At 31.7% G+C, this 20,665-nt stretch overlaps 1 protein-coding gene across 2 annotated transcripts in view; it reads right to left on the bottom strand.

The window, feature by feature from the left end:
- The window catches only part of LOC145295853 (set1/Ash2 histone methyltransferase complex subunit ASH2-like), a 417,474-nt gene that overhangs the window by 347,764 nt on the left and 49,045 nt on the right, over window positions 1–20,665 (bottom strand). For both annotated transcript variants that reach the window (XM_080141580.1, XM_080141581.1), the window contains exons 5-7: window positions 16,036–16,127; window positions 12,831–12,919; window positions 2,319–2,414 (exon numbers count right to left, since the gene is read on the bottom strand). In XM_080141580.1, the coding sequence (XP_079997706.1) occupies window positions 2,319–2,414; window positions 12,831–12,919; window positions 16,036–16,127 (277 nt within the window). The remainder of the gene's footprint in view (window positions 1–2,318; window positions 2,415–12,830; window positions 12,920–16,035; window positions 16,128–20,665) is intronic.

Here is a 20,665-nt window from a genome sequence, read left to right as displayed (position 1 = left end):
GTGTGTTTGTGCGTATGTTCATATATCTGCTAAAAACTTTCGGCAGTCGCATTGGACTGGGTTGAAATGGGTACCATCTGATAAAATGATCCCTCAAGCACATAATAACCTAGAATTAGAAAAATAGATTCATTCTATGGTGGTCAACTGGACCATTTCTTGCACAGGAGGAGGTCACTTTTCCCAACACCATTTTTTGCAAGTCACATACGCGTTTATGTCTATAAACGTTATTTTTTTCAGGGTCATGACACATAAGTTGTCGTGGTACGGTTGACGAAAGCGTTTGCCACTTACCTTTTACCATTCTTTCCCTCTTTCGTGTTTCAGTTTCGAGCCTGCCTACTTGGCTCATTTCTTTTTTTTTTTTTTTCGTGGCCGTACGGGCACTCGCAGCTATTTTTATTGAAACAAAAGTTGTTTTGATTCATTTGGGGGTGGGGGGATCCAGGATGTCACCTACTTCTTCCATCCTTTTGTTTTTTTTTTTTTTGAGGAGGAGGGGGGTGCTGAATATCTTTAGTATAGCAGCTCTGTCCAAACCGAATTTTATGTCTATTCTGGTAACGCTGGGTATCTATACTAGTGCATATATATATACACTATTTACTAAATTGTAATAGACGTTTTTCTATTTTTCGTATTGTAGTCTTTACTTCAGGTGGGAACATCTGCACCCAAGATGGCCGACTTGTAAAAATGTGGGGATGGAAATTCTCTTCCCTAAACGAAAATACCAGGTTTATCGTGTACAAACTTAACTTTTTGTTGGTAACATCGAATGGAAATAACATCTGACGAGTCGATGAGAAAAAGGAGATTTTTATGAACACATAAAATCATAAAATTGTCATCCCATTAACGAAACGGCTGTAATGAAGAAATCCAAGATGAAATCACCAAAAGTTATAAAAAAGAAAAAATGTAATTTTTTGAATTTCAACAAAGTTTTGTACTAATATATATATATATATATATATATATATATATATATATATATATATATATATACACACACACACACTCATTATATAGCCCAGTATACAACAGCACGATTCAGTCCTAAATAATGAATTGACCATTATTAATTCTGGAATATATATTCAAGTTAGCCAACACAGTGATTAACATCAACACATTTTATTTATAAACTTTATCAATTAAAGTATCTATAACCCCTCCCTTCTCTCTCCCAAATTAAGATAAGCCAGATCCAAAATATTTAACAGAAAAAACTTGCTCTACTTCAAATTTGGAATTATATTAAGTTAAACAAGCTGAGCATGTATGCTCCTCCTCTTCTACAAATGAATAAATCTATTCTGGCAAAAATTTACTTTCACCATGACTAATGTTTGCAAAATATCAAAAAAAAATTCAAGGTATGGTTAAAGAGAAAAGTGTGAACAAACGAGAGTGAATTACTAGGTCCAATCCCTCCTTTGTCAGAGACAAAAATGCATGAGCATCAACAATATGTATGTGTTGGGTAAACTTCTATAAATTAATTGAACTTATTTTCATTAATAGGATATGTATTTTAGGCAACACTGTGAGTAACATGACAAATTATTTTTTTTTATTTTTTTTGCAAACTTCAGCATTTGAGTGGTGTGCTCCTTAATAAATTAATGTACTCATGCTGAATAAATTAAGGTACTCATGCTGAATAAATTAAGGTACTCATGCAGAATAAGGACCATGCTATCAGCGGAATTTTCCAAACAGTTTACATAAAATGTCAGAAGGTGCCGAACGAAAGTTTTATGACATTTTTTTCATGCAAATGCTGACCAATTTTATTCAATGTAAATTATAATATTTAAGCTGTTACAAAGATAATTCTATGAAAAATTAATTTTAAAAAATGAAAACAATATTCTTTTTTTTTGTTATGAAGAAAATATGATAATTATTGGATAATTTCTACAAAACTTTCAAATGAAATAATCACTTATTGTAAGGTAAGTTTTATGAATATTTTTTTTTCATATAAACTGATAAAAAACAAAAAAAATTTTTTATTTTTTTATATTTTTTCCTTTTATGATTTTTTTTTTGTTTTTGTTCAAATATTTAGTTCTTTTTTAAATAATAAACCAATGATAGCAAATAAATGTTTTTTGAATGATGTTGGCTGCTGCGATTTCATTGATTCTTTGTTTCAACACATTTCAGCATTTTATATAGACTATCTGGTAAATTCTGATGATATTACAATTCTGATTCTACTAAACTAACAAAATTAAAATAACTAATGCTACACATGCAGCATCCTTGCTATTCTTGTAGTTGTTTAAGCAACTAAAAATATTTACCATTGTTTTTACGATGGTAGTATGCCATGTTGGTTTAATCCTTCGTGGCATTGTTGTAAGGCATTCCCAGTTTTTGTCAATGTAAGGAATGATATCCTGAAAAGAACAAAAAAAAAGAAATTGTATGAAATATACATTTACAAATATTTATAAATAATGAGAAACTTTAATCTGCATTTTTCAGTTTAATTGGATATGGATAATCAAGACTTGTTCAAAACAACAAAAAAAGATTTAATCAGTTTAAATTTTGTATGTTATCACACAATAAGTCTCGGGCTTGACATATAGATGGCGCTACTAATAAAACAAAAGCGGGTGCTTATTTAGACCTGCACTTATTTACCAAAACAAAAAAAAAAAAAAGAAAAACCTTTAATATGTACCTGCTTGTCATGGCATGAAGATATTATATTCTAAAAATCACAAAAAATGATGAAGTATTTTTTATTTAACAAAATAAAATTTTATAATTTTTAGTGATTAAAAAGTTTTCATTATTTTGAATACAAGCAAAATCTCTGTTGCCAAATTAAATGGCCGCCTTTGAATTTTTTTGCAAAATTTAAAACATGATGCCCAGAATTTCTACCATTCAGCTTATCATAAAATTTGATTTTCTTAAAAAAAAAAAAAAGTACTTGATCAATTAATGTGATTTTTGGAATGTGCCATCTTCATTCCATGACAAATACATACATCATCAAGACTTTTTTTGCATTTTCTATACTTAAAATTTTCATTATTAGCGCAAGTCTAAATATGCACCAAAAAATCTATATTATTTAACATTCCTCGTTTACTTTTTTTTAGTATTTTTGATTATAATTTAATCAAAGTAGTTATAAAGAGAAAATGTTTGAATTATGCAAAAATCACTAATGGTTCGAAAGTTATAAGAATAAAACAAAAAGAAAAAACAAAAATTCATGGTGCAAAATTGAAATCATTATATGAATAAAAAAAATTTTGATCACAGACAAATCCACAACAAAAAATTCTTAATTTCTTCACCAGTTCTCCGGTTTGAAAAAAATTTGGATAGAATTTGGCATTTGGCTGTAAAATTCTCTATTTCTGATTCTACATTAAAATTGTATGCAACCAATTGTTTTGAGATTAGCTGCACAGATATCATCATTCCTTTTAAAATCTTGAGCAATGGATAAATATGTGACGCATATAACATTTTTTCAAATAAATATTAAGAATTATTTTTGTGCCTACAAACTTAAGTGTTTCATGCTTACACAATCATCAGTGTAGGAAGTGATAATTACTGCCAGTTGGGAGATTCGATATAACCCTTAACTTTGTAGACTAGTATTCTATTTCTATGCTACAGAATAAATGTGTATTTAAATTCATAAAAGATGTACATCTTTCCCGTCATGCAAGCAAATGTACTTCTATTTTTTCATTCTGCCAAGAAAGTAAAAGACTTGACAGATGGAACGCTTTAAAGTGTTTAGGGGAAGAGAGAACGCAAATAGGAAGTCAGTTCCCTTCCTTAACCATCGGAAATGAATTTGGAAAAATTCTTCACTATTTCCACAATGAAACGTTTTCTTTCTTTTTTCTTTTTAAATTAATAGACTGCTTTTTAAAAAAAATTTTCTCATTCGTTTTATAAACTTTACTGATTGAGACGCTATTTTATAATAATTTTAGTATGAACACTAGTAAAGCAGATTTTTTTCATCATTTTTTGATGGCTGTACACTCGTAAAAATAATAAGGATAATATTGGAGTAAAGAGAGACTAACCATTTTTAGTCATGCAAGAAGAATATTTTAAAAAATTGTCATTGTTTATGCATAGAGAAGTAAATAAGTTAACAATAAAATTTGCTTTAGTTTTATTTCATTTTCATAATGGACAAAAATTTCAAAGCAGTTTAAAAAAAAATCATTCTGATAGACAAAACATGTATTACATAGAAACACATTTAAATTACTTTAAATTTATAATGCATTAATATGGAATAATTTAGAAATAAAAACACATAAATCATATTCACAGAAATAAGCTGTTTTTGCTATGTACATTTGGGAATAAAAGAAAATATCTCCGTTTTAAAAATAGAACAACTTATTTTACTATGTGGAATATTCATTTAAAGATATACTTTTTTTTTTAAATAAAAGTTAGATGGGAGATGTGGGTTATAGCATTAAATAATAGGTTTTTAAACTCTTTTTAGAAAGTCTTGCAAAAAAATAGACTGTTTCAAGCAGTAAGTGAGTGAGGGGAGCGTGAAAAAAAAAGTCCTACAATTCTATCATTTCTTTTGAGTAGTGAGATTTCTTTACATAAAATAACTTGTTTATAAGTCTGTGTTTTTTTTATAAATTGTAAGTTTCACAAACTATCTGGTGTATTAAAATTTCATGTATAAAAATATATCAAAATCATTCTAAGACTACTATTAATAAGCAATTGCTATTTTTTTTGCACCTTATAATATTTAAAGAAACTTGAAATCTGAAAAAAAAAGTCAGAACTCCTTCTCACTAATTCCTCAACTCTCAATTCACTGCACCAATTCTCAGTGTTTCTTTTTTTGAACTTGGCCAGCACTTTTCTTTTTCCATGACTCGTTCGCTTATTCCCCACAGCAGCAGTCATACTTTCCTTCTTCTTCCTCTCTCAACTGACAACAAACTCATTCAAATAAGACAACGTCCAAAACCAAAAGACGTCACACAAAAAATCCATTTTTTTCATGCTGCCACCTCAAACTTCTGATAGCATCTAAATTTGCATACATATTATTTTTGTATTGGAAGGGTCCCAGATTAGAATAACAATGCAGCAGGAACTCGTCAACCATAGGTACATATTCCTATGACTCATAAGATCACCATCTATAATATAAATCTCACCTGTCTGTATGAATGTATGTACATTTGTATGTCTGCCTAAAATAAGTTGCTCATTTTCTGCTTATCTCATTATTTTTTAGGAACTTTTGTCAACATAAGTCGATTGTGTTGTCCATTTGAATTAGAGAAAAAATGTACAGTTTCCAAATTATAGTTTAAAGTGTGTTGAGATTAATTGTATAATTTCATGAATATTCATGAAGACTGGCTTCTTTAATTTTGAAAAACAAAGTAATATGCAAAACTGAGTCTAAAAGAAAAAAGTTATATTTTGCATTTATGAAAGTTTTAACTTAATAAAATTACCACTTTAACTATATCAAATTAGCAATTTAACTAAATAACATTACCAATTTAACTATATGAAATTAGTGATTTAACTATATAAAATTACCGATTTAACTATATAAAATTAGCGATTTTATTATATAAAATTAGTGATTTACCTATATAAAATTACGAATTTAATTATATAAAATTACACATTTAACTATATAAAATTAGTGATTTAATTATATAAAATTAATGATTTAAGTATATAAAATTAGGGATTTTATTATATAAAATTAATGATGTAATTATATAAAATTAGTGATTTAACTATATAAAATTACTGATTCAACTATATAAAATTACTGATTTAACTATACAAAATTACCAATTTAACTATATTAAATTACCTATTTAACTATATTACATTACCAATTTAACTATGTAAAATTAGTGATTTAACTATATAGAATTAGTGATTTAATTCTATAAAATTACCGATTTAACTATATAAAATTAATGATTTAACTATATAAAAATTACTGATTTAATTATATAAAATTACCGATTTAACTATATAAAATTACTAATTTAACTATATAAAATTATCGATTAAACTATATAAAATTAGTGATTTAACTATATAAAATTATCAATTTAACTATATAAAATTATCAATTTAACTATATACAATTAGTGATTTAACTATATAAAATTAGTGATTTAACTATATAAAGTTACACATTTAACTTTTTCCAATTAGTGATTTTACTATATAAAATTACCTATTTAATTATATAAAATTATCAATTTAACTATATCAAATTAGTGATTTAACTATATAAAATTACCAATTAAACTATATAAAATTACTAATTAACTATATAAAATTACCGATTTAACTATATAAAATTAGTGATTTAACTATACAAAATTACCAACTATATAAAATTAGTGATTTAATTATAAAAAATTATTGATTCAACTATATAAAATTACCGATTTAACTATATAAAATCACCAATTTGACTATATAAAATTACCAATTAAACTATATAAAATTACTGAAGTAATTATATAAAATTTGTGATTTTACTATATTAAAACTATAATATATTATATTATATCAAGCAAAGCAATGGTTTGATAAGTGTAACTTTAACTTTGTTTCATCAGAAACACTGGTTAAGAAGTGGCATTCTAACTTTAAATGTTGTCGTACAGATGCAAATGATGTTGAATGCTCAAGTTACCGAAATTTAACAGTTGTCCCAGAAAATATTTTTTTTTTAATTTACAAATTTGCTTTGACCTGTATCATTTACATTATTCAGATGACTGTTCTCATGTTCGGTATTTTTTTTTTCCCCCCAATGTTTCAATCGATGTAACCTCTGTTCTGTCAGCTATGACCAAGTAGAAATCCTACACAATTTGTAATTGTATCCTGAGTATCACCTACACTGCGCCTCCTGAACAGCATCACTTACAACTAAATTTTACCTAGTATTCTATCCGTTACGCCAAAGGTCCGTAACGATTCTCAAGTTTAATAAGATACCCCCGAATAAAGTCAGAGATTACATCGACAGAAATGTTAAAATCGCACAGAAGATGAAAACAATAGTTTAATACAAATTATCAATCTTCATCTCAAAAAAAGAAAAGAAAAAAAAGAAAGATTTCCAAGTTCGACAAAATATAGAAGAATGTAGAAGGTCAGAGGTTACATGGATGGAAACATGAAAATAATGCTGAAGATGAGATTAGTAGTCCAAATAATACCAATTATCAATTTTTACCTAAAAAATTTATTATCAAATTGTTTTGACTTATTATGAATTGAAGTTACATGAAATAGTAGAATTGAATAAATTAGGAAGTAGTGCATTCGCCAGTTTTCATTAAGATTTGTCAATGAGAAAGTTTTGTTCAAGTGGATGCTGTATTGTTTTTTTTTTTTATTACATTTTCACCCCAAACAAGGCACATTGCCACTTTGGTGTAGGAGGCTACTATCAGGGGAAACAACTACTGGGGTACAATGTAGGGATTTGGGCAGCAAGATGTTGGTTAACATTGCACTTGAACTTCTGCATGTCAGTACAGTTGGGGAAGCAGTGACCTGGAATGGAATTCCAGAGTCTAGCGGGTTTGGGGAAGAAACTACTGGAGTAGAAAGATCTTTTACATCTAGGGATCTCTACAGTGTGGGGGTGGGATTTTGCAGCTTGTCGGGTCTCTCGAGGGTGTTCACGTGTTTGCAGTTCATCAGAGCATTCACCACTAAAATACATGTAGAACAGGCAGAGGGATGCAACGTTTCGTCGATGGGACAGAGGCTGAAGCTTTGATGCCAGTTTAGGGCCTATCAGATTTGCGACTCTCTTTTGAACCTTGTCAAGGAGCGAGAGACTAGTAGCCGATGCACCTGCCCAAATATGACAGCAATACTCCATACATGGGCGAATGGTTGCCTTATAGAGGTACAGGATACTTTCGGGTGTTAGTAGTTTTCTAGCACGGTAGAGAGAGCCCACCTTCCTTGCAGCGGCCCTGGCAATGGCCTCGATGTAATTGTTTCAACTCATGTTTCCTGTGAACGTTAGGCCAAGGAGCTTGAAAGATGTACTCTCAGATAAAGAGTCGTTAGCCATTGCTATAGGTGGTAGAGAAGCTTTCTTGTAATTATTGAATGAATCTAGTTTAGTCTTGGCGGCATTGAATGTGACCATCCATTTTTGTCCCCATTCCACTACTGATTGGAGGTTATCCTCTAGTGTTTCTGCCATTTCTTTAGATATATGTTCATTTGTTTTCCTGTCATGCCTGTTATAGAGTGTGGTGTCATCAGCATATATACTCATCTCAGAGGCAATTTTGTCGGGGAGGTCATTTATGAATATCAGGAACAGTAGAGGTCCAAGGATAGACCCCTGGGGCACTCCCGCATTTATATCATATTGTTTAGATGTACGACCGTCAAGGACAACCTGGATTTTTCTCTTATCTAAGAAGGATTTAATTATGTTAAGCATTCTACCAGTGATACCATATGGTCTAATCTTCCTGAGGAGACCCTCATGCCATACCCTGTTAAAAGCCTTAGATATATCTAGAAATACCGCTCTGCCCTCTCCCGCTTTGTCCAGTGAATGGTATATACATTCAGAGATTACAGTTAGGATGTCTGCTGTGGAACGGGCTTGTCTAAATCCATATTGTTGGGCAGTCAGAAGTTTAGCATCTGTAAGGTGATGGACTAGAGCATGGTTAATTAAGGTCTCAAATATTTTGGCAAAAAGTGGGAGGAGGCTAATGGGGCGATAATTTAATGGGTCAGTTCTTTCGCCAGAATTCTTGAATACTGGTACCACAGAAGCAGTTTTCCAACAGCCCGGAAAGCAAGATTCATTAAGGCATTTGTTGTAGAGTTTGGAGAGAACTAGAGCTACTTCGGCTGAGCACTTTTTTAATAGCACAGCTGGGATGAGATCGGGTCCACATGCTTTTGAAGTATCAAGGTTTTTTATCATAGCATGCACCTGAGCAGGGGTGATTTTCAGGTCGTCTAGCGTGGCGTCTGTCCGCATAGGAAATTCAGGTAGGGAGTGGTTGCAAGGGTCCAGTGCGGAGTTTGAGGCAAACCGACTGGCAAGTATGTTAGCCTTTTCGGTTGCTGAGCAAACAACCTCATGATTGTTGGTTAGTGGGGGAATTGTTGATTGCCCATTATTTACTACACTGTTGTAGATTTTCCAGAAGTCACGAGTTCCTAGTTTTTGTGCTTCTTTGCTAACAGCTGATCAAAAAACATTGTGCCAATCATTCAGGGCATTGTTTGTAATTGTTTCAATGCAACAAGCAGAAGCATAGCACTTTTATTATTTCACATTTTTCAATCTAGCCATTGGCCACCTAAATATAGAAATTATTTTTGAGAGCAGTTCTGATTTGGGTATTCCAAAGACTTCCTTTTACATTCCCGAGTGATAACTCAGAATAACTGATTAGCAGAATTTCCTAATTCTTCATCAGCAGTTACTTTCGTTAGTTTTACTTTTCGTTCTTATTATCATGCATTTCATATTACAGTTGTTAAGATCATAGAATTTACATGAAAGCAAATTTTTAAAAAACAGAACATAAAAAAATTGTATCCTTCTTGTGTTATTTACAATTCATCACAATGTTTTAAGGTAATGGAAGTTCATCCTCCTAGGCATTACTACTTGTTATTTGCAGAGCTCTCATCTGTGAAGGAAATCTGACAGAAAAAACTAGGATATTTTTTCAGACAAGATTGACTTTTAATGATCCCTTAAATAATAAAATTTATGTTACATCTAATGTATATGTACCATTTCTTTTGTTTGTTTGTTTTTTTTTTCATAATTGCTATTCGGACTTAGGGTTAGCAATAAGGTTAATGAAGGGCATATTTTTCTTTTGTGCTTTAATTCATAGCAAACATTACCTTCCTTCCAGCTTTTATGTGCAGGTATAATTACTTATCCCTCCCCCACTTATTTTTCATCTCACCTCTTCCTAAACATGCTGTTGTAGAAAAGTTCTTACATAGTTATGAAATAATACAAGACTAAGCTAAGTGGCCGACTATAGTCGAGGGCAACCTACAGATTTTCTTTTCATTAACTGCTCCACTGACATGTAGAGGAGGACACCAATCCACAACCAGGATTACTCCACTTATGTAACACTAAAGAGAGGCCACATCAGACCTGTAGGGTTGATGTGACGTTTCTTTTAGTTGAAAGTAATTTTTTGTTCCCGGACGATCACCGGGTTGAAAGAATAAAAATTATTATTAATTTTTATTGGTGAATAAATTCTGAGCTAAGTCTGTTGTTGAAATGGCGGCGGCGGGAGTGCCTTTGTGGCGAAAAGTTGAATCACATTCTAGACATCAAAAGCGAAAAAGAATGCATAAAATATGTTAGCCAAAATACACAGGCGTTTGATCTCCAATGGCCGAAATCATAATGTACATGAGCCGGAGGGGTGGGGATTTCACACCCGCAATTGGCAAAACTGAGCCAAAGTTGACCTGTGAATTTGACAAGTTGAAAAGTCGGGTTGTTTTTGATCTAAGGGAAACACACGCAGTGACTCGGCATTATGTTTAGAACAAAGAAGAGGAAAAAAAATGAATTGTCCGAAATTTCAAAACAATAAAATAACGTATCGAGAATTGTCATTTGGTGAATCAGGTCGAACGAAAAAAAAGGAATTTATGAAATATTTTTGCTCGGATGGGAAAATGTTTTATCCGATAAGTTCAAAGCGACAAATGCATTCTTGGTCTTTTGACGTAAACAAAATGTCTGATATAATAAAATGGCCGACAACCAGAACTTAATTTAAAGATAAACTAAAATCCCTTTGAATTATCAAAGCGAAAGGTGAGATCAATAGATAATTTTAAAACAAATAAAATCGCGTGATTTGCTTTAATTCAAAGGAAAAATAATTTTTCTGGATAGGGGGAAATTCCATTAGTAAGCCAGGGAGGAGTTAATTAATACAACGTGTAAGTTGGGCGTTAATTAAGGGAGGAATCAAACCAATTTTGGAAATGGACCAATGAAAAAGGGCCCTGTCGAAGTATAATCAACCAATGAGAAAAGGCCCCGTCGAATTATAATCAAGCAATTTGATTGGTCGATGACGAACATGGGTGTCGTCATCATTCCATAATTGTATTATAAAAGAAGTGCAAAATTAGAGATTAAGTCAGTAAGAAGAACCGAGTGAAGAAGTGAAGAGTAGTAAGAGTCAAAGAGAGATAAGTCTCAGCAGAATCACCTCTCTCTCTCTCTCTCCCTCGCTTGTTGCCTGATAACTCAACGGTTATAACGTGTAGATTACTTAATGAGAATTACGCAAAGTCCGCAATACCGACCGGTATTTCAACAACAGAAGCTCAGTTGTAGAACTAACTGCTTGCTTGAATTAATTGTCAACTCTATGTATATGCTGTAAATACTTCTTTTATGAATTTCCGAAATATATATTATATTAATTAACCTCCGGAGTTTTGTTGCTGATGTGCGTTGATCCGTATATATGTACATTCTTTATTTGCCATTTGTGACACCGTATCCGTCAACGAACACCCAGGATAACTAGACGATCCACGGAGAACAGGCCTTGAGGACCAAGCATCCGAGAAGAATCCCCAATGCCTTAACGAAGAACTCACTGGGTGACGCGACGTACTAACGGTTGGCAGACCTGGTTGCCCAGTCGACATATCATAACTCTACCGACCAGGGTGCAGATCATAGCTGGGCCGCGAACAAGGGTGAAGGGCGTGTAAGGCACACGTTGTAAAGGTCACACTTACCCTTGATCCTCTCTTTATAAATGAAATGATGCAAATGTTCATTTTTATTCATGAATTTAATACTTACAAAACATAATATTTACAAGTAAGTAAGATGAATCAAGTAAAAATGTTACATTGTACAAAAATGGAAGCATTAGTTTCTTTGACTCTTAGATTTTTCCAGAAATATGCATGAGTGGAGGTAAAGGGGGATATTATTACTACTAGCTGAAAATACACCAGTTGAGTGGCCTTTTTAAGCTATTCAAGAATTATAATCCTATTAGACTTTTTAACCCATTAAAAACAGATAAAAGTTATTGCCCATTAACTTAGAAAGAGTGCTTTATGGCAAACTGATGATTGAATATGATTAAATTTGTATTATTTGAATTCTTTGGACTACTGCTCTCATCTTGAGTGTCATTTTCACATTTCGATCAATGTAACCTCTGACCTTTTTCAGGTGTTGAATTCGCAAATGTTTCTGTCAAACTCGGGGAATCTGGACGGAACTTTGAATAGAACCCTTTATTTACTTCATGAAGATAGCATGTTCTTGTTCCGTCAGCCATGATTGGATAGATATCTTAAGTAATTTGCAATTGTATTTTTCAGTCACCCATACTGAAAATTGAATCTTCAACCTTCAGGAGAATATCACTTTTACAATTTATTTTCCAAATACTCTAACCACTGTGCCACAGGTCCTTGTGGACCATCATGAAAATCACACTCAGGATGAGAACAGTAATCCAAAGATTCCAAATCATATGAATAACCAATCCTCATCTCAAAAAATTCAGAAATATAATGGTTAAATTTGTTCTTATTTTTGCATTAAATACTAATCCCTATAAATCCCTAACTGTGCATCAAACCAATACCATAATACTTAGTTCACTGCACTTTATCATAAAGGACAATACAAGATTTCATTCAGATCAGACCAATAGTTTCTAAGAAAAAGTGGAATGAACAAACTAAAATATAATATAAAGTCTCACCTTTTTGGAAAACATGAATTTCATATCAGGATCCGATTTATTCTGGAAAGTCAAGTTTGCAACAGCAGTGTAACACATCTGACTAAAACCTAAAAGAAAAAAATAACGACAGAAAACGTATTAATTTGGATCTAATGAATGATACAAATATGTAATCAATCATAAAAAAATTGACACCATATTTTTTTCATTGCTTCTATTGCAGAATCCAGGGTTAAATGCAATAAACTTATATGATTTTGATTTTCATTTTCTGTTTAGCAGAAGTTGTGCCAGTGTATACTAAGGAAAAGCGCCTTCTGATTAATGTTTACATAATTCCAGCTAAATTTCAAAACATAAAATAATAGTCTTTATTTTAAAATACTTCTATTTTGGAATGGTTTTATTTTTAATAAAATATGGTATAATCAAAATATGTTTTTTATTTTTTTCTTTGAAATTTGTTTTTGTTGTTTTCAGAATTATTTTATATCATAAAAAATTCATTTTAAAAGTTTATATAAAAAAGTCTTTACTTTTAAATATTTTTTTATTACTTATCCTCAAAAAAATGTATCTAATAAAGAATATTTCTGAAAAAATCGACTTTAATTCATTGGTGTCAAAGAAACTCATGAAAAACACTCATCCAGCTGAAACCACTATCGATAATTTCTCCTACTCTTTATCTGTGGCTAAAACTAAATGTAGATTCCATGAACAAAACTTCTTTCTTAGAACTACATGTGGAACTCTCTTCCAGTTTCCTGCTTTCCAGCTGACTACAATATGGCCATCTTTAAGTCTAACATGAACAAGTTCTTGATGAGCCATCCCCTTAAGTAATCCAATTTAACAAATTTCTACTAACAATTACTACGATATTTTCCCATTGACTACCGTTCACTTATCAACCCTTATCCTCGAGTAACCTTTGGGCCTTTATAAGCAGTGACTCCTTTATAAAAAAAAATGACTATGAAAAGTTCCTTCACTTGTTCCTACCAATATTGCCATAAAAAAAAAAAATGGAGTTCTGAATCCCAATTCATAGAGTATTTGTAATATAAAAGAAACATCTGAAGTATTTCATTTTAGCAAAAAAATCTGAAGAAAAATACCAATATTAACAGTGTTAAATTCTCAATTATTAAGAAATTGCCAACCATTAAACATTAACCAGAAGGGAATGTTCCTTTGAATACACAAGCAGAAATCAAAATGAATTCAGTACTACACATGTGTGCATGCTTTTAACCACTAACATTAAATACTGTCATTAATGAATAAAGTGCTATTATGCTTGGCCATTAAGAAAGTTAAAGAATAACATTATTAAAAGAAAGGCCTCTTTCAAAATTAAATTAGATAAAATTTTATAATTAAATTCAGTTGGAAAATCATTAATTTGCATTATCATTTATAATGTAAAATTACAAATAATACGAATATTTGTAGTCAGCTGCTGCTGATGTTTGTGTTGTCTTCAATATATTGCGACTGAATTGCCTCCCATACACAGGTAACTATGAATATGTTGTTTTTCTTTGACAGCATATCAATCCTTTCTGATTAATTTTGGGAAAAGTTTTTATGCTTCATATTTTTATATCTTTGAATATTTATTTATAATGTTTGGTTTGATTGTTTTGTAGAGGAAAATTGTTTTTGTTTTTACCTTTGCAGAACATGATTGAAAGAGAAAGGAAAGAGGCTGTGATGAGGGTCTTTAACACGCTCACACAGAGGACTTCCATGGGGCTTCCAGAAGTTGTTGGAACGGTACAACAAATACATTGCATCCAGCGGAGATTACTTCGAAAGGGACTAGATTTTCATGTGTGTACTATCAATAAAAGTATCTACACGAAAAAAGTCTGGAAACTTATTTAAGGCACCTTGTATATCTTCAAATATTTATATATAATGTTTGGTTTGGTAGTTCTGTAGAGGAAAATTATTTTCGTTTTTAACTTTACAAAACAAATGCAAAGAAAAAAAACAACATCAACATTGGGTTCATATTAGATCAGGAAGTTATCGATACACAACAGACAAAACATTACGTTAGAAACTAGGTAAGATATCTCATGTTGCTAGAAAATATAGATGAGAAAATAGAAACATTATAAAAAGTATTTGAAACATGTTTCTTATAAAACTTCTCTCATACTGCTTTTTTAAACTGTCCATTCTCTCTCTTGTCCCAGCAATCGGTTCAATAAGAAAGCAAAAAAATGAATGTCAAGCATAACCATAGACCCCACAATAATGTTGTCCCGCTCCCCCAACCAAAATTCTTAATATTTATTCAAGTATCCTGGGTAATGGATTTTCAGCCTATATATGATTATTTCCAAAAGTGTAGGAGTTTGTAAATGAACAGACAGAAACTGCAGCTTGTATATATAAATGCATTTATAAAAATATATATATAAATGTATTATTTTTATTGATATAGACAAGTATTACATACTTGTTACACTGAACATGCTAATGTTTCGGAGCAAATTAGTTTATTAAAAAAAACAACTGTTCCTCATCAAGCGAGAGAAATAAAGTGTATATCTGCTTTTTAGAGCATCTTGTCCTTAAATGAAGAAGTGAAATATATATTTTTATTTATTCATGTTTTTTATAGGAAATAAAACATTAAAACACTAACTTAGAGTGAGAGGAGTGATAACAAGTAACATTTTAAACTTGAAAATAGGTGGAGGTCTGGGAAAGGGGATGTCAAAACTTAAGAAAAAGGAGATAGAACGTGAAGGGGGGAGATTGCCTGATGAGAACTAATGAGACTCATTTTGGGATTTTGTCTTTATTTTTTCTAAATTTAATTGACTTGAAGCAATAATTATTAAGACAAAAATTGTTTTAAAAGAGATATGCTACCAGGCATTATCTCCTTCTTTGGAAAGAGGAAGGTATTGTCAATAACCTGACGTGCCACTGTCAGAGATTGTTGACGCGCTTATAATCATAAAATAAACACTATTTTTATTATTTATTAAAATTATTTTAAGCATACTAAAACTGATTCAATCATAGAATAAGTGATATTAATAAAACTTTCTCAATATTTGTTTTTCACCACATTTACAAATACAGAGTCAGGATTATAATTATTTTTTATAATTTAATAAATCTGAATACATTTTTCAAAGTTACGGCCACTTTTATCATTGTTTCAAATTAAAAAGTAAAAAAACAATATACGTACTAGCTTGTTTTTTAGTGAAGGTCTCTCCACTAGAATTGCATTTTTTTGATTTACAGTAAAACAAGTAGTTCGTCATGAAGGGGACAGATTTTCTGGAACACAAAAAATTCACTTTTTATACTTAAAAATAAAAAGTTTCAAGAAGAAAACATTTAAATTTCAAGAACAAAAAAATAATTTTTAGAAGAAAGAGGTGTTCAAAACAAGAGAAAAAAACAATAAAAAAGGAAAGACATTTGTAAAAAAAAAAAAAAAAAAGGAAAGATGTTTGCAAAAAAGAGATTTGTCAAAAAAGACGTTTGTTAAAAAGAAATGTTCATTAAAAAAAGCATTCACAAAAAAAGACGTTTGTAAAGAAAAGGCGTTTGTAAAAACAAAAAGCCATTTTTCATTCAATAATGACTGATTCCTTTTAAATAATTACAAACTTATTAACAACTTGATTTTTATTTTTAAAACATTTTTCAAAAAAACACATTTGTAAAAAAAAAGACGTTCATATAAAAGTTTAAAAAAAAAAGACGTTTGTAAAAAAAAAGACATTCGTAAAAAAAAGACATTCATAAAAAAGACTTTTTAAAAAAAAAACGTTTGTAAAAAAATTTAAAGAAGGTTTAAAAATAAAAAATAAAGTTGTTAATAAGTTTATAATGATTTAAAAGCAATCAATCATTATTGAATACAAACATTTCTTTCAAATGAATAAATATGCGACTTTAAGAACTGAATTATTTACTATTTGAATAAGAATCAATATAGGTTACATAGAGAATTGAAGATTGGTTTGGCATTGAAACTGAGAAGAGGAGGAGGGCAGGTTGCAATCAACTGCTAAATGGAACATATATTCATTCGAGTTTGAAGAAAAACCATTGTTGAATGTGAAAGACAAACAAAACATGAAACATCTGGACTCAAAAATATAAACGAGTCAGCAAGACAGACTGATACAAAACACACAAAAAAAGTGCATGTGTGATACATTTGTTCAGATTTCTTTACATGAAATGAATAAATTTAAATTTTAAGGAATTTAATTGAAGGAAAACAAAGTCAATAAAAGCGACACATTTACAAAGAAGCAAACAAAGAAAAATTAGCATATTATAAAAAAAAAAAATGAACAGAATATAATAAGAATGAATTTTCTAAATTAGATATACATGGTTCTTGTACATAGTTTGAAAGGTTTTCATGTCGGATACTAAACAAAAATTCAGTGTTCAACACTAGAAAAGTCAAAACTAAAAATACAATTACGAATTACTTAAGACTTCTACTCAGCCATGGCTGATGGAATCAGAGCAAAAAGGTGGATTAAATAAACAATTTCATTCGAAAATTTCATACAGTCTTGGGTTTAATGTAAGATTCCCAGACTTTGACAAGACACACCTAAAGGAGATCAGAAGTTATATCAATGGAAATATGACATAATCCAAATAATTCAAGCTAGAAATGTCCTATGATGTTTCACCAATAGTCACCACAATACCACATTTACTCTAGAAGTTCAACATAAAACACACATTCTAAATGAATGGGTTATAACCTTTGCTGATTTTTAATTGGCTAAAAACTCTAGTATTCTAAAAAAAATTCAAAACAATTAGCAGCAAAGATAGTAATGTGAAAAGTGTCATTTTTAAAAGTCATCCTAATTATTAAAAATGCATGAAAGCATAAGAGGTAAAATTTCGTGAGCAACAGCTTTCATGCATTTTTAATAATTATGATTTATAAAAATGACACTTTCACATTACTATCTTTACTGCTAATCGTTTTGAATTTTATTAGAATACTAAATTTTTTGACCAATTAAAAATCAGCAAAAGTTAAAGCCAACTGATTTAGAATGAGACTAATTTTGATTAAGACAGCAGAGCATTAAGACATACAATAAAACTTTTTTACTTATTTTCTTTTACTTGTAATTTTTGGTCTTCGGGCCAGGATCAAAGTGTAGTATCTGCAAGATGACCAACCGTGGCATCCCATGGTTACTGCTGCCTTCCCCAACCTCATTCTCGACCCTTCTATCGAGAGCCGTCGCAGGCCACGGGGAGAATCTGCCTACATGAAAGAGTGCCGAGCTGTGTTAAAACGACTACCAAGGTCCAGTGACCTTATGAATGCTACCCGTAGGGAACTCCACAGCGATCTAGTGAAGGGGGCAGCCGACGACCCGCTATGCGCACGTTTGGGTTGGCAGCAGAGTGAGATCCGCTCCGCGTGGAGCTGGGCGCCAGGTTCGAGTCATCTGAACAATATCGGAGTTCTTTCTGACCTGGCGGTTGGCCCGAAATGCACTTCCACTCAACAACATACAATGCAGTTCCGGGTTTTTGGAGTCACCTGATTGTCCCCGTTGTGGGACAACGGCCGTAGAAACGACTGGTCACGCTTTCTTTGATTGCCGCGAACTCCATCAGTACTGGTCGTATGTCAGCGAGGTGACGGCTCGCATCGATCCTGAGCATCCTCGCCCAATTACCGTATCCAATGTTGTGGACAACGTGAGGCCACCGCGGGACCAGGAAAGACAAATGGTCTATGTTACGATCCTGGCCGTGGCGAGAATGGTGATTTGGACGTCGCGTCTGCAAGGTTGCCGGGGGGTGGGGGGGTGTTGTCTTTTTCTGATCAGGATCTGATCGCTTTCTTCAAACACCAATTGTGAGTGAAGATCAGATGTGATAGAAGAAGGCTGCACCGCGCGGCATTTGACAGAAGATGGATACATGTAGCAAGTCTGTGTGTACGAAAAGGAACCAAATTTGAATACGTGTTCCCTGCCTAGGTGTGGAACGCGCAGTTCCGTAAAGTAAAATTAAACAAGTAACCTCTCAGCTAGCTGAGTGGAGTGTGTGTTCCATCCCTCCCTGATTAGGAAGCCTCCAAGATCCCCACCCCTCCTACTTGCAATTTTTGTTTTCCCAACTTCCTCTAAATTTCACCCATCTTGGAGAGAAAGAAGTACAAACTAACTCCGATCCCTTACCCACAAAATTTTCTTTTCTCCATTCACCCCCATCTAGAGGGCATCCCCACTTAGAGACCGACCCACAGAAGCGAGGCTCCTTTTACAAACCTAGTGGAACGGGCAGTCTATCAACTAGACGGGGTTGGGAGGGTCCTACTAATCACCTTTTGTTTTTTCTTTCCCCGCCCTCGACACAAATGAATTATTGCATCATTTTTATTGTTATCTTTTTTGTTTTTTACACGTCAATAAAAAATGTTTTAAAAATTGGGAGTTAAGTAGGACATCCCCCCAGTACGAAAGGGTGAATGCGGTATTATGGTGAAAGAAGATACTAGCTGGGAGAAACTTTTGATTTTGTTTAGTTCTGGAGTGACAAGGATGACCAACGACCCCCACAATCCCCCCTTTTTAGTTGGCCATGTGCCTAAGTTTTTTGTTCATTGTTGATTTTCACTGTATTTTTAACATGAATAAAGGATTTAATATCTCAAAGTGTAGTATCTGTTCTGCAGATGCTGCACTTAAGATAATTTGTACCAGTCAATGGAGGGGAAACCCTCTATACTGGGACAATTATTATTTTGGTCACAACCAGAGTGCCCCCCTTTTTACCCTACTTTTAGGGGAGCTGGTTTTCCCCCACATCCAAAACGGCCTTGTGCCTAATTTGCTTTCGTGGGGAAGCAAATAAATACCTTCTACTTGTAATTATTTTTCTACTGGTTAATTTTTTGTAATTTTTGGAATTTATACTAATTTTGACATGACATGTAAGTAGGTAATAATGTTTTTACATCAAATCTACACAAACACATTTTTTGATATCCAATCATAAGCACCACAAAACATCTTGATCTCATTTTTACCAGAAACAAACAAAAGCAAAGGTTATAGTCAGCTAACACTTTCCCATATTTTTTGCGTGGCTGTTACCGGAACCACTGAAGAGACAAAACAGTCCCATCACTTTTTTCTTGTTATTCAGTATTTGTATTTTGAAACGATTTATTAAAATAAAATATAAAAAAAGGCGTTATTGAAAAGTATACAATGAAAAATAACAATAAAAAATTATACTAAATAAATACGATAAAAATAACACAATTAGTCTTTCTTTGCACTTTTAATAACAAAATTATAAAAATAAAAAAATTTTAAAAATAACCTGAACATTTAAAACTCACCATTGATAACACTGAACAGGTTTTGTTTTTCTTAGTGGCATTATACTACAAGGGATAAATAAGATTAAAAAAAAACAAAAAACAAACTGTGTCTATCCCGATGAAGAGATTATTACGTCGAAAAGTACTTTGATTTATAAACAAAGGTTTGTTTATTTTTTCAAAAAATCCACGTGAATCATCTTACTAAACTTACATTTTAAATTATAAAAATAAAAGATTTTATTATTTGAATTTTTATATACATGTTTTCAAAAAAAGAAAAAAAAACGATTGAAATAAGTGTTTTCAATAATTCTTAATAAAAAAAGATTAGAAAAGATTGCTTTCACTAAAATGTAATCCAAAAAAAGAATACATTCATAGGGGAGATATAGACACGAGAGAAAATAGTGAAGGAATTATTTTGCCTCTTTAACGCTTCTGGTAGCAGTCATGCAGAAAATTAAGAAAGACATTA

The sequence above is a fragment of the Euprymna scolopes genome, chromosome 16, assembly GCF_053919585.1.
Source record: "Euprymna scolopes isolate OS-2025 chromosome 16, ASM5391958v1, whole genome shotgun sequence".
Lineage (NCBI taxonomy): Eukaryota > Metazoa > Mollusca > Cephalopoda > Sepiida > Sepiolidae > Euprymna > Euprymna scolopes.
This window is presented reverse-complemented; position numbering and strand designations above follow the sequence as displayed.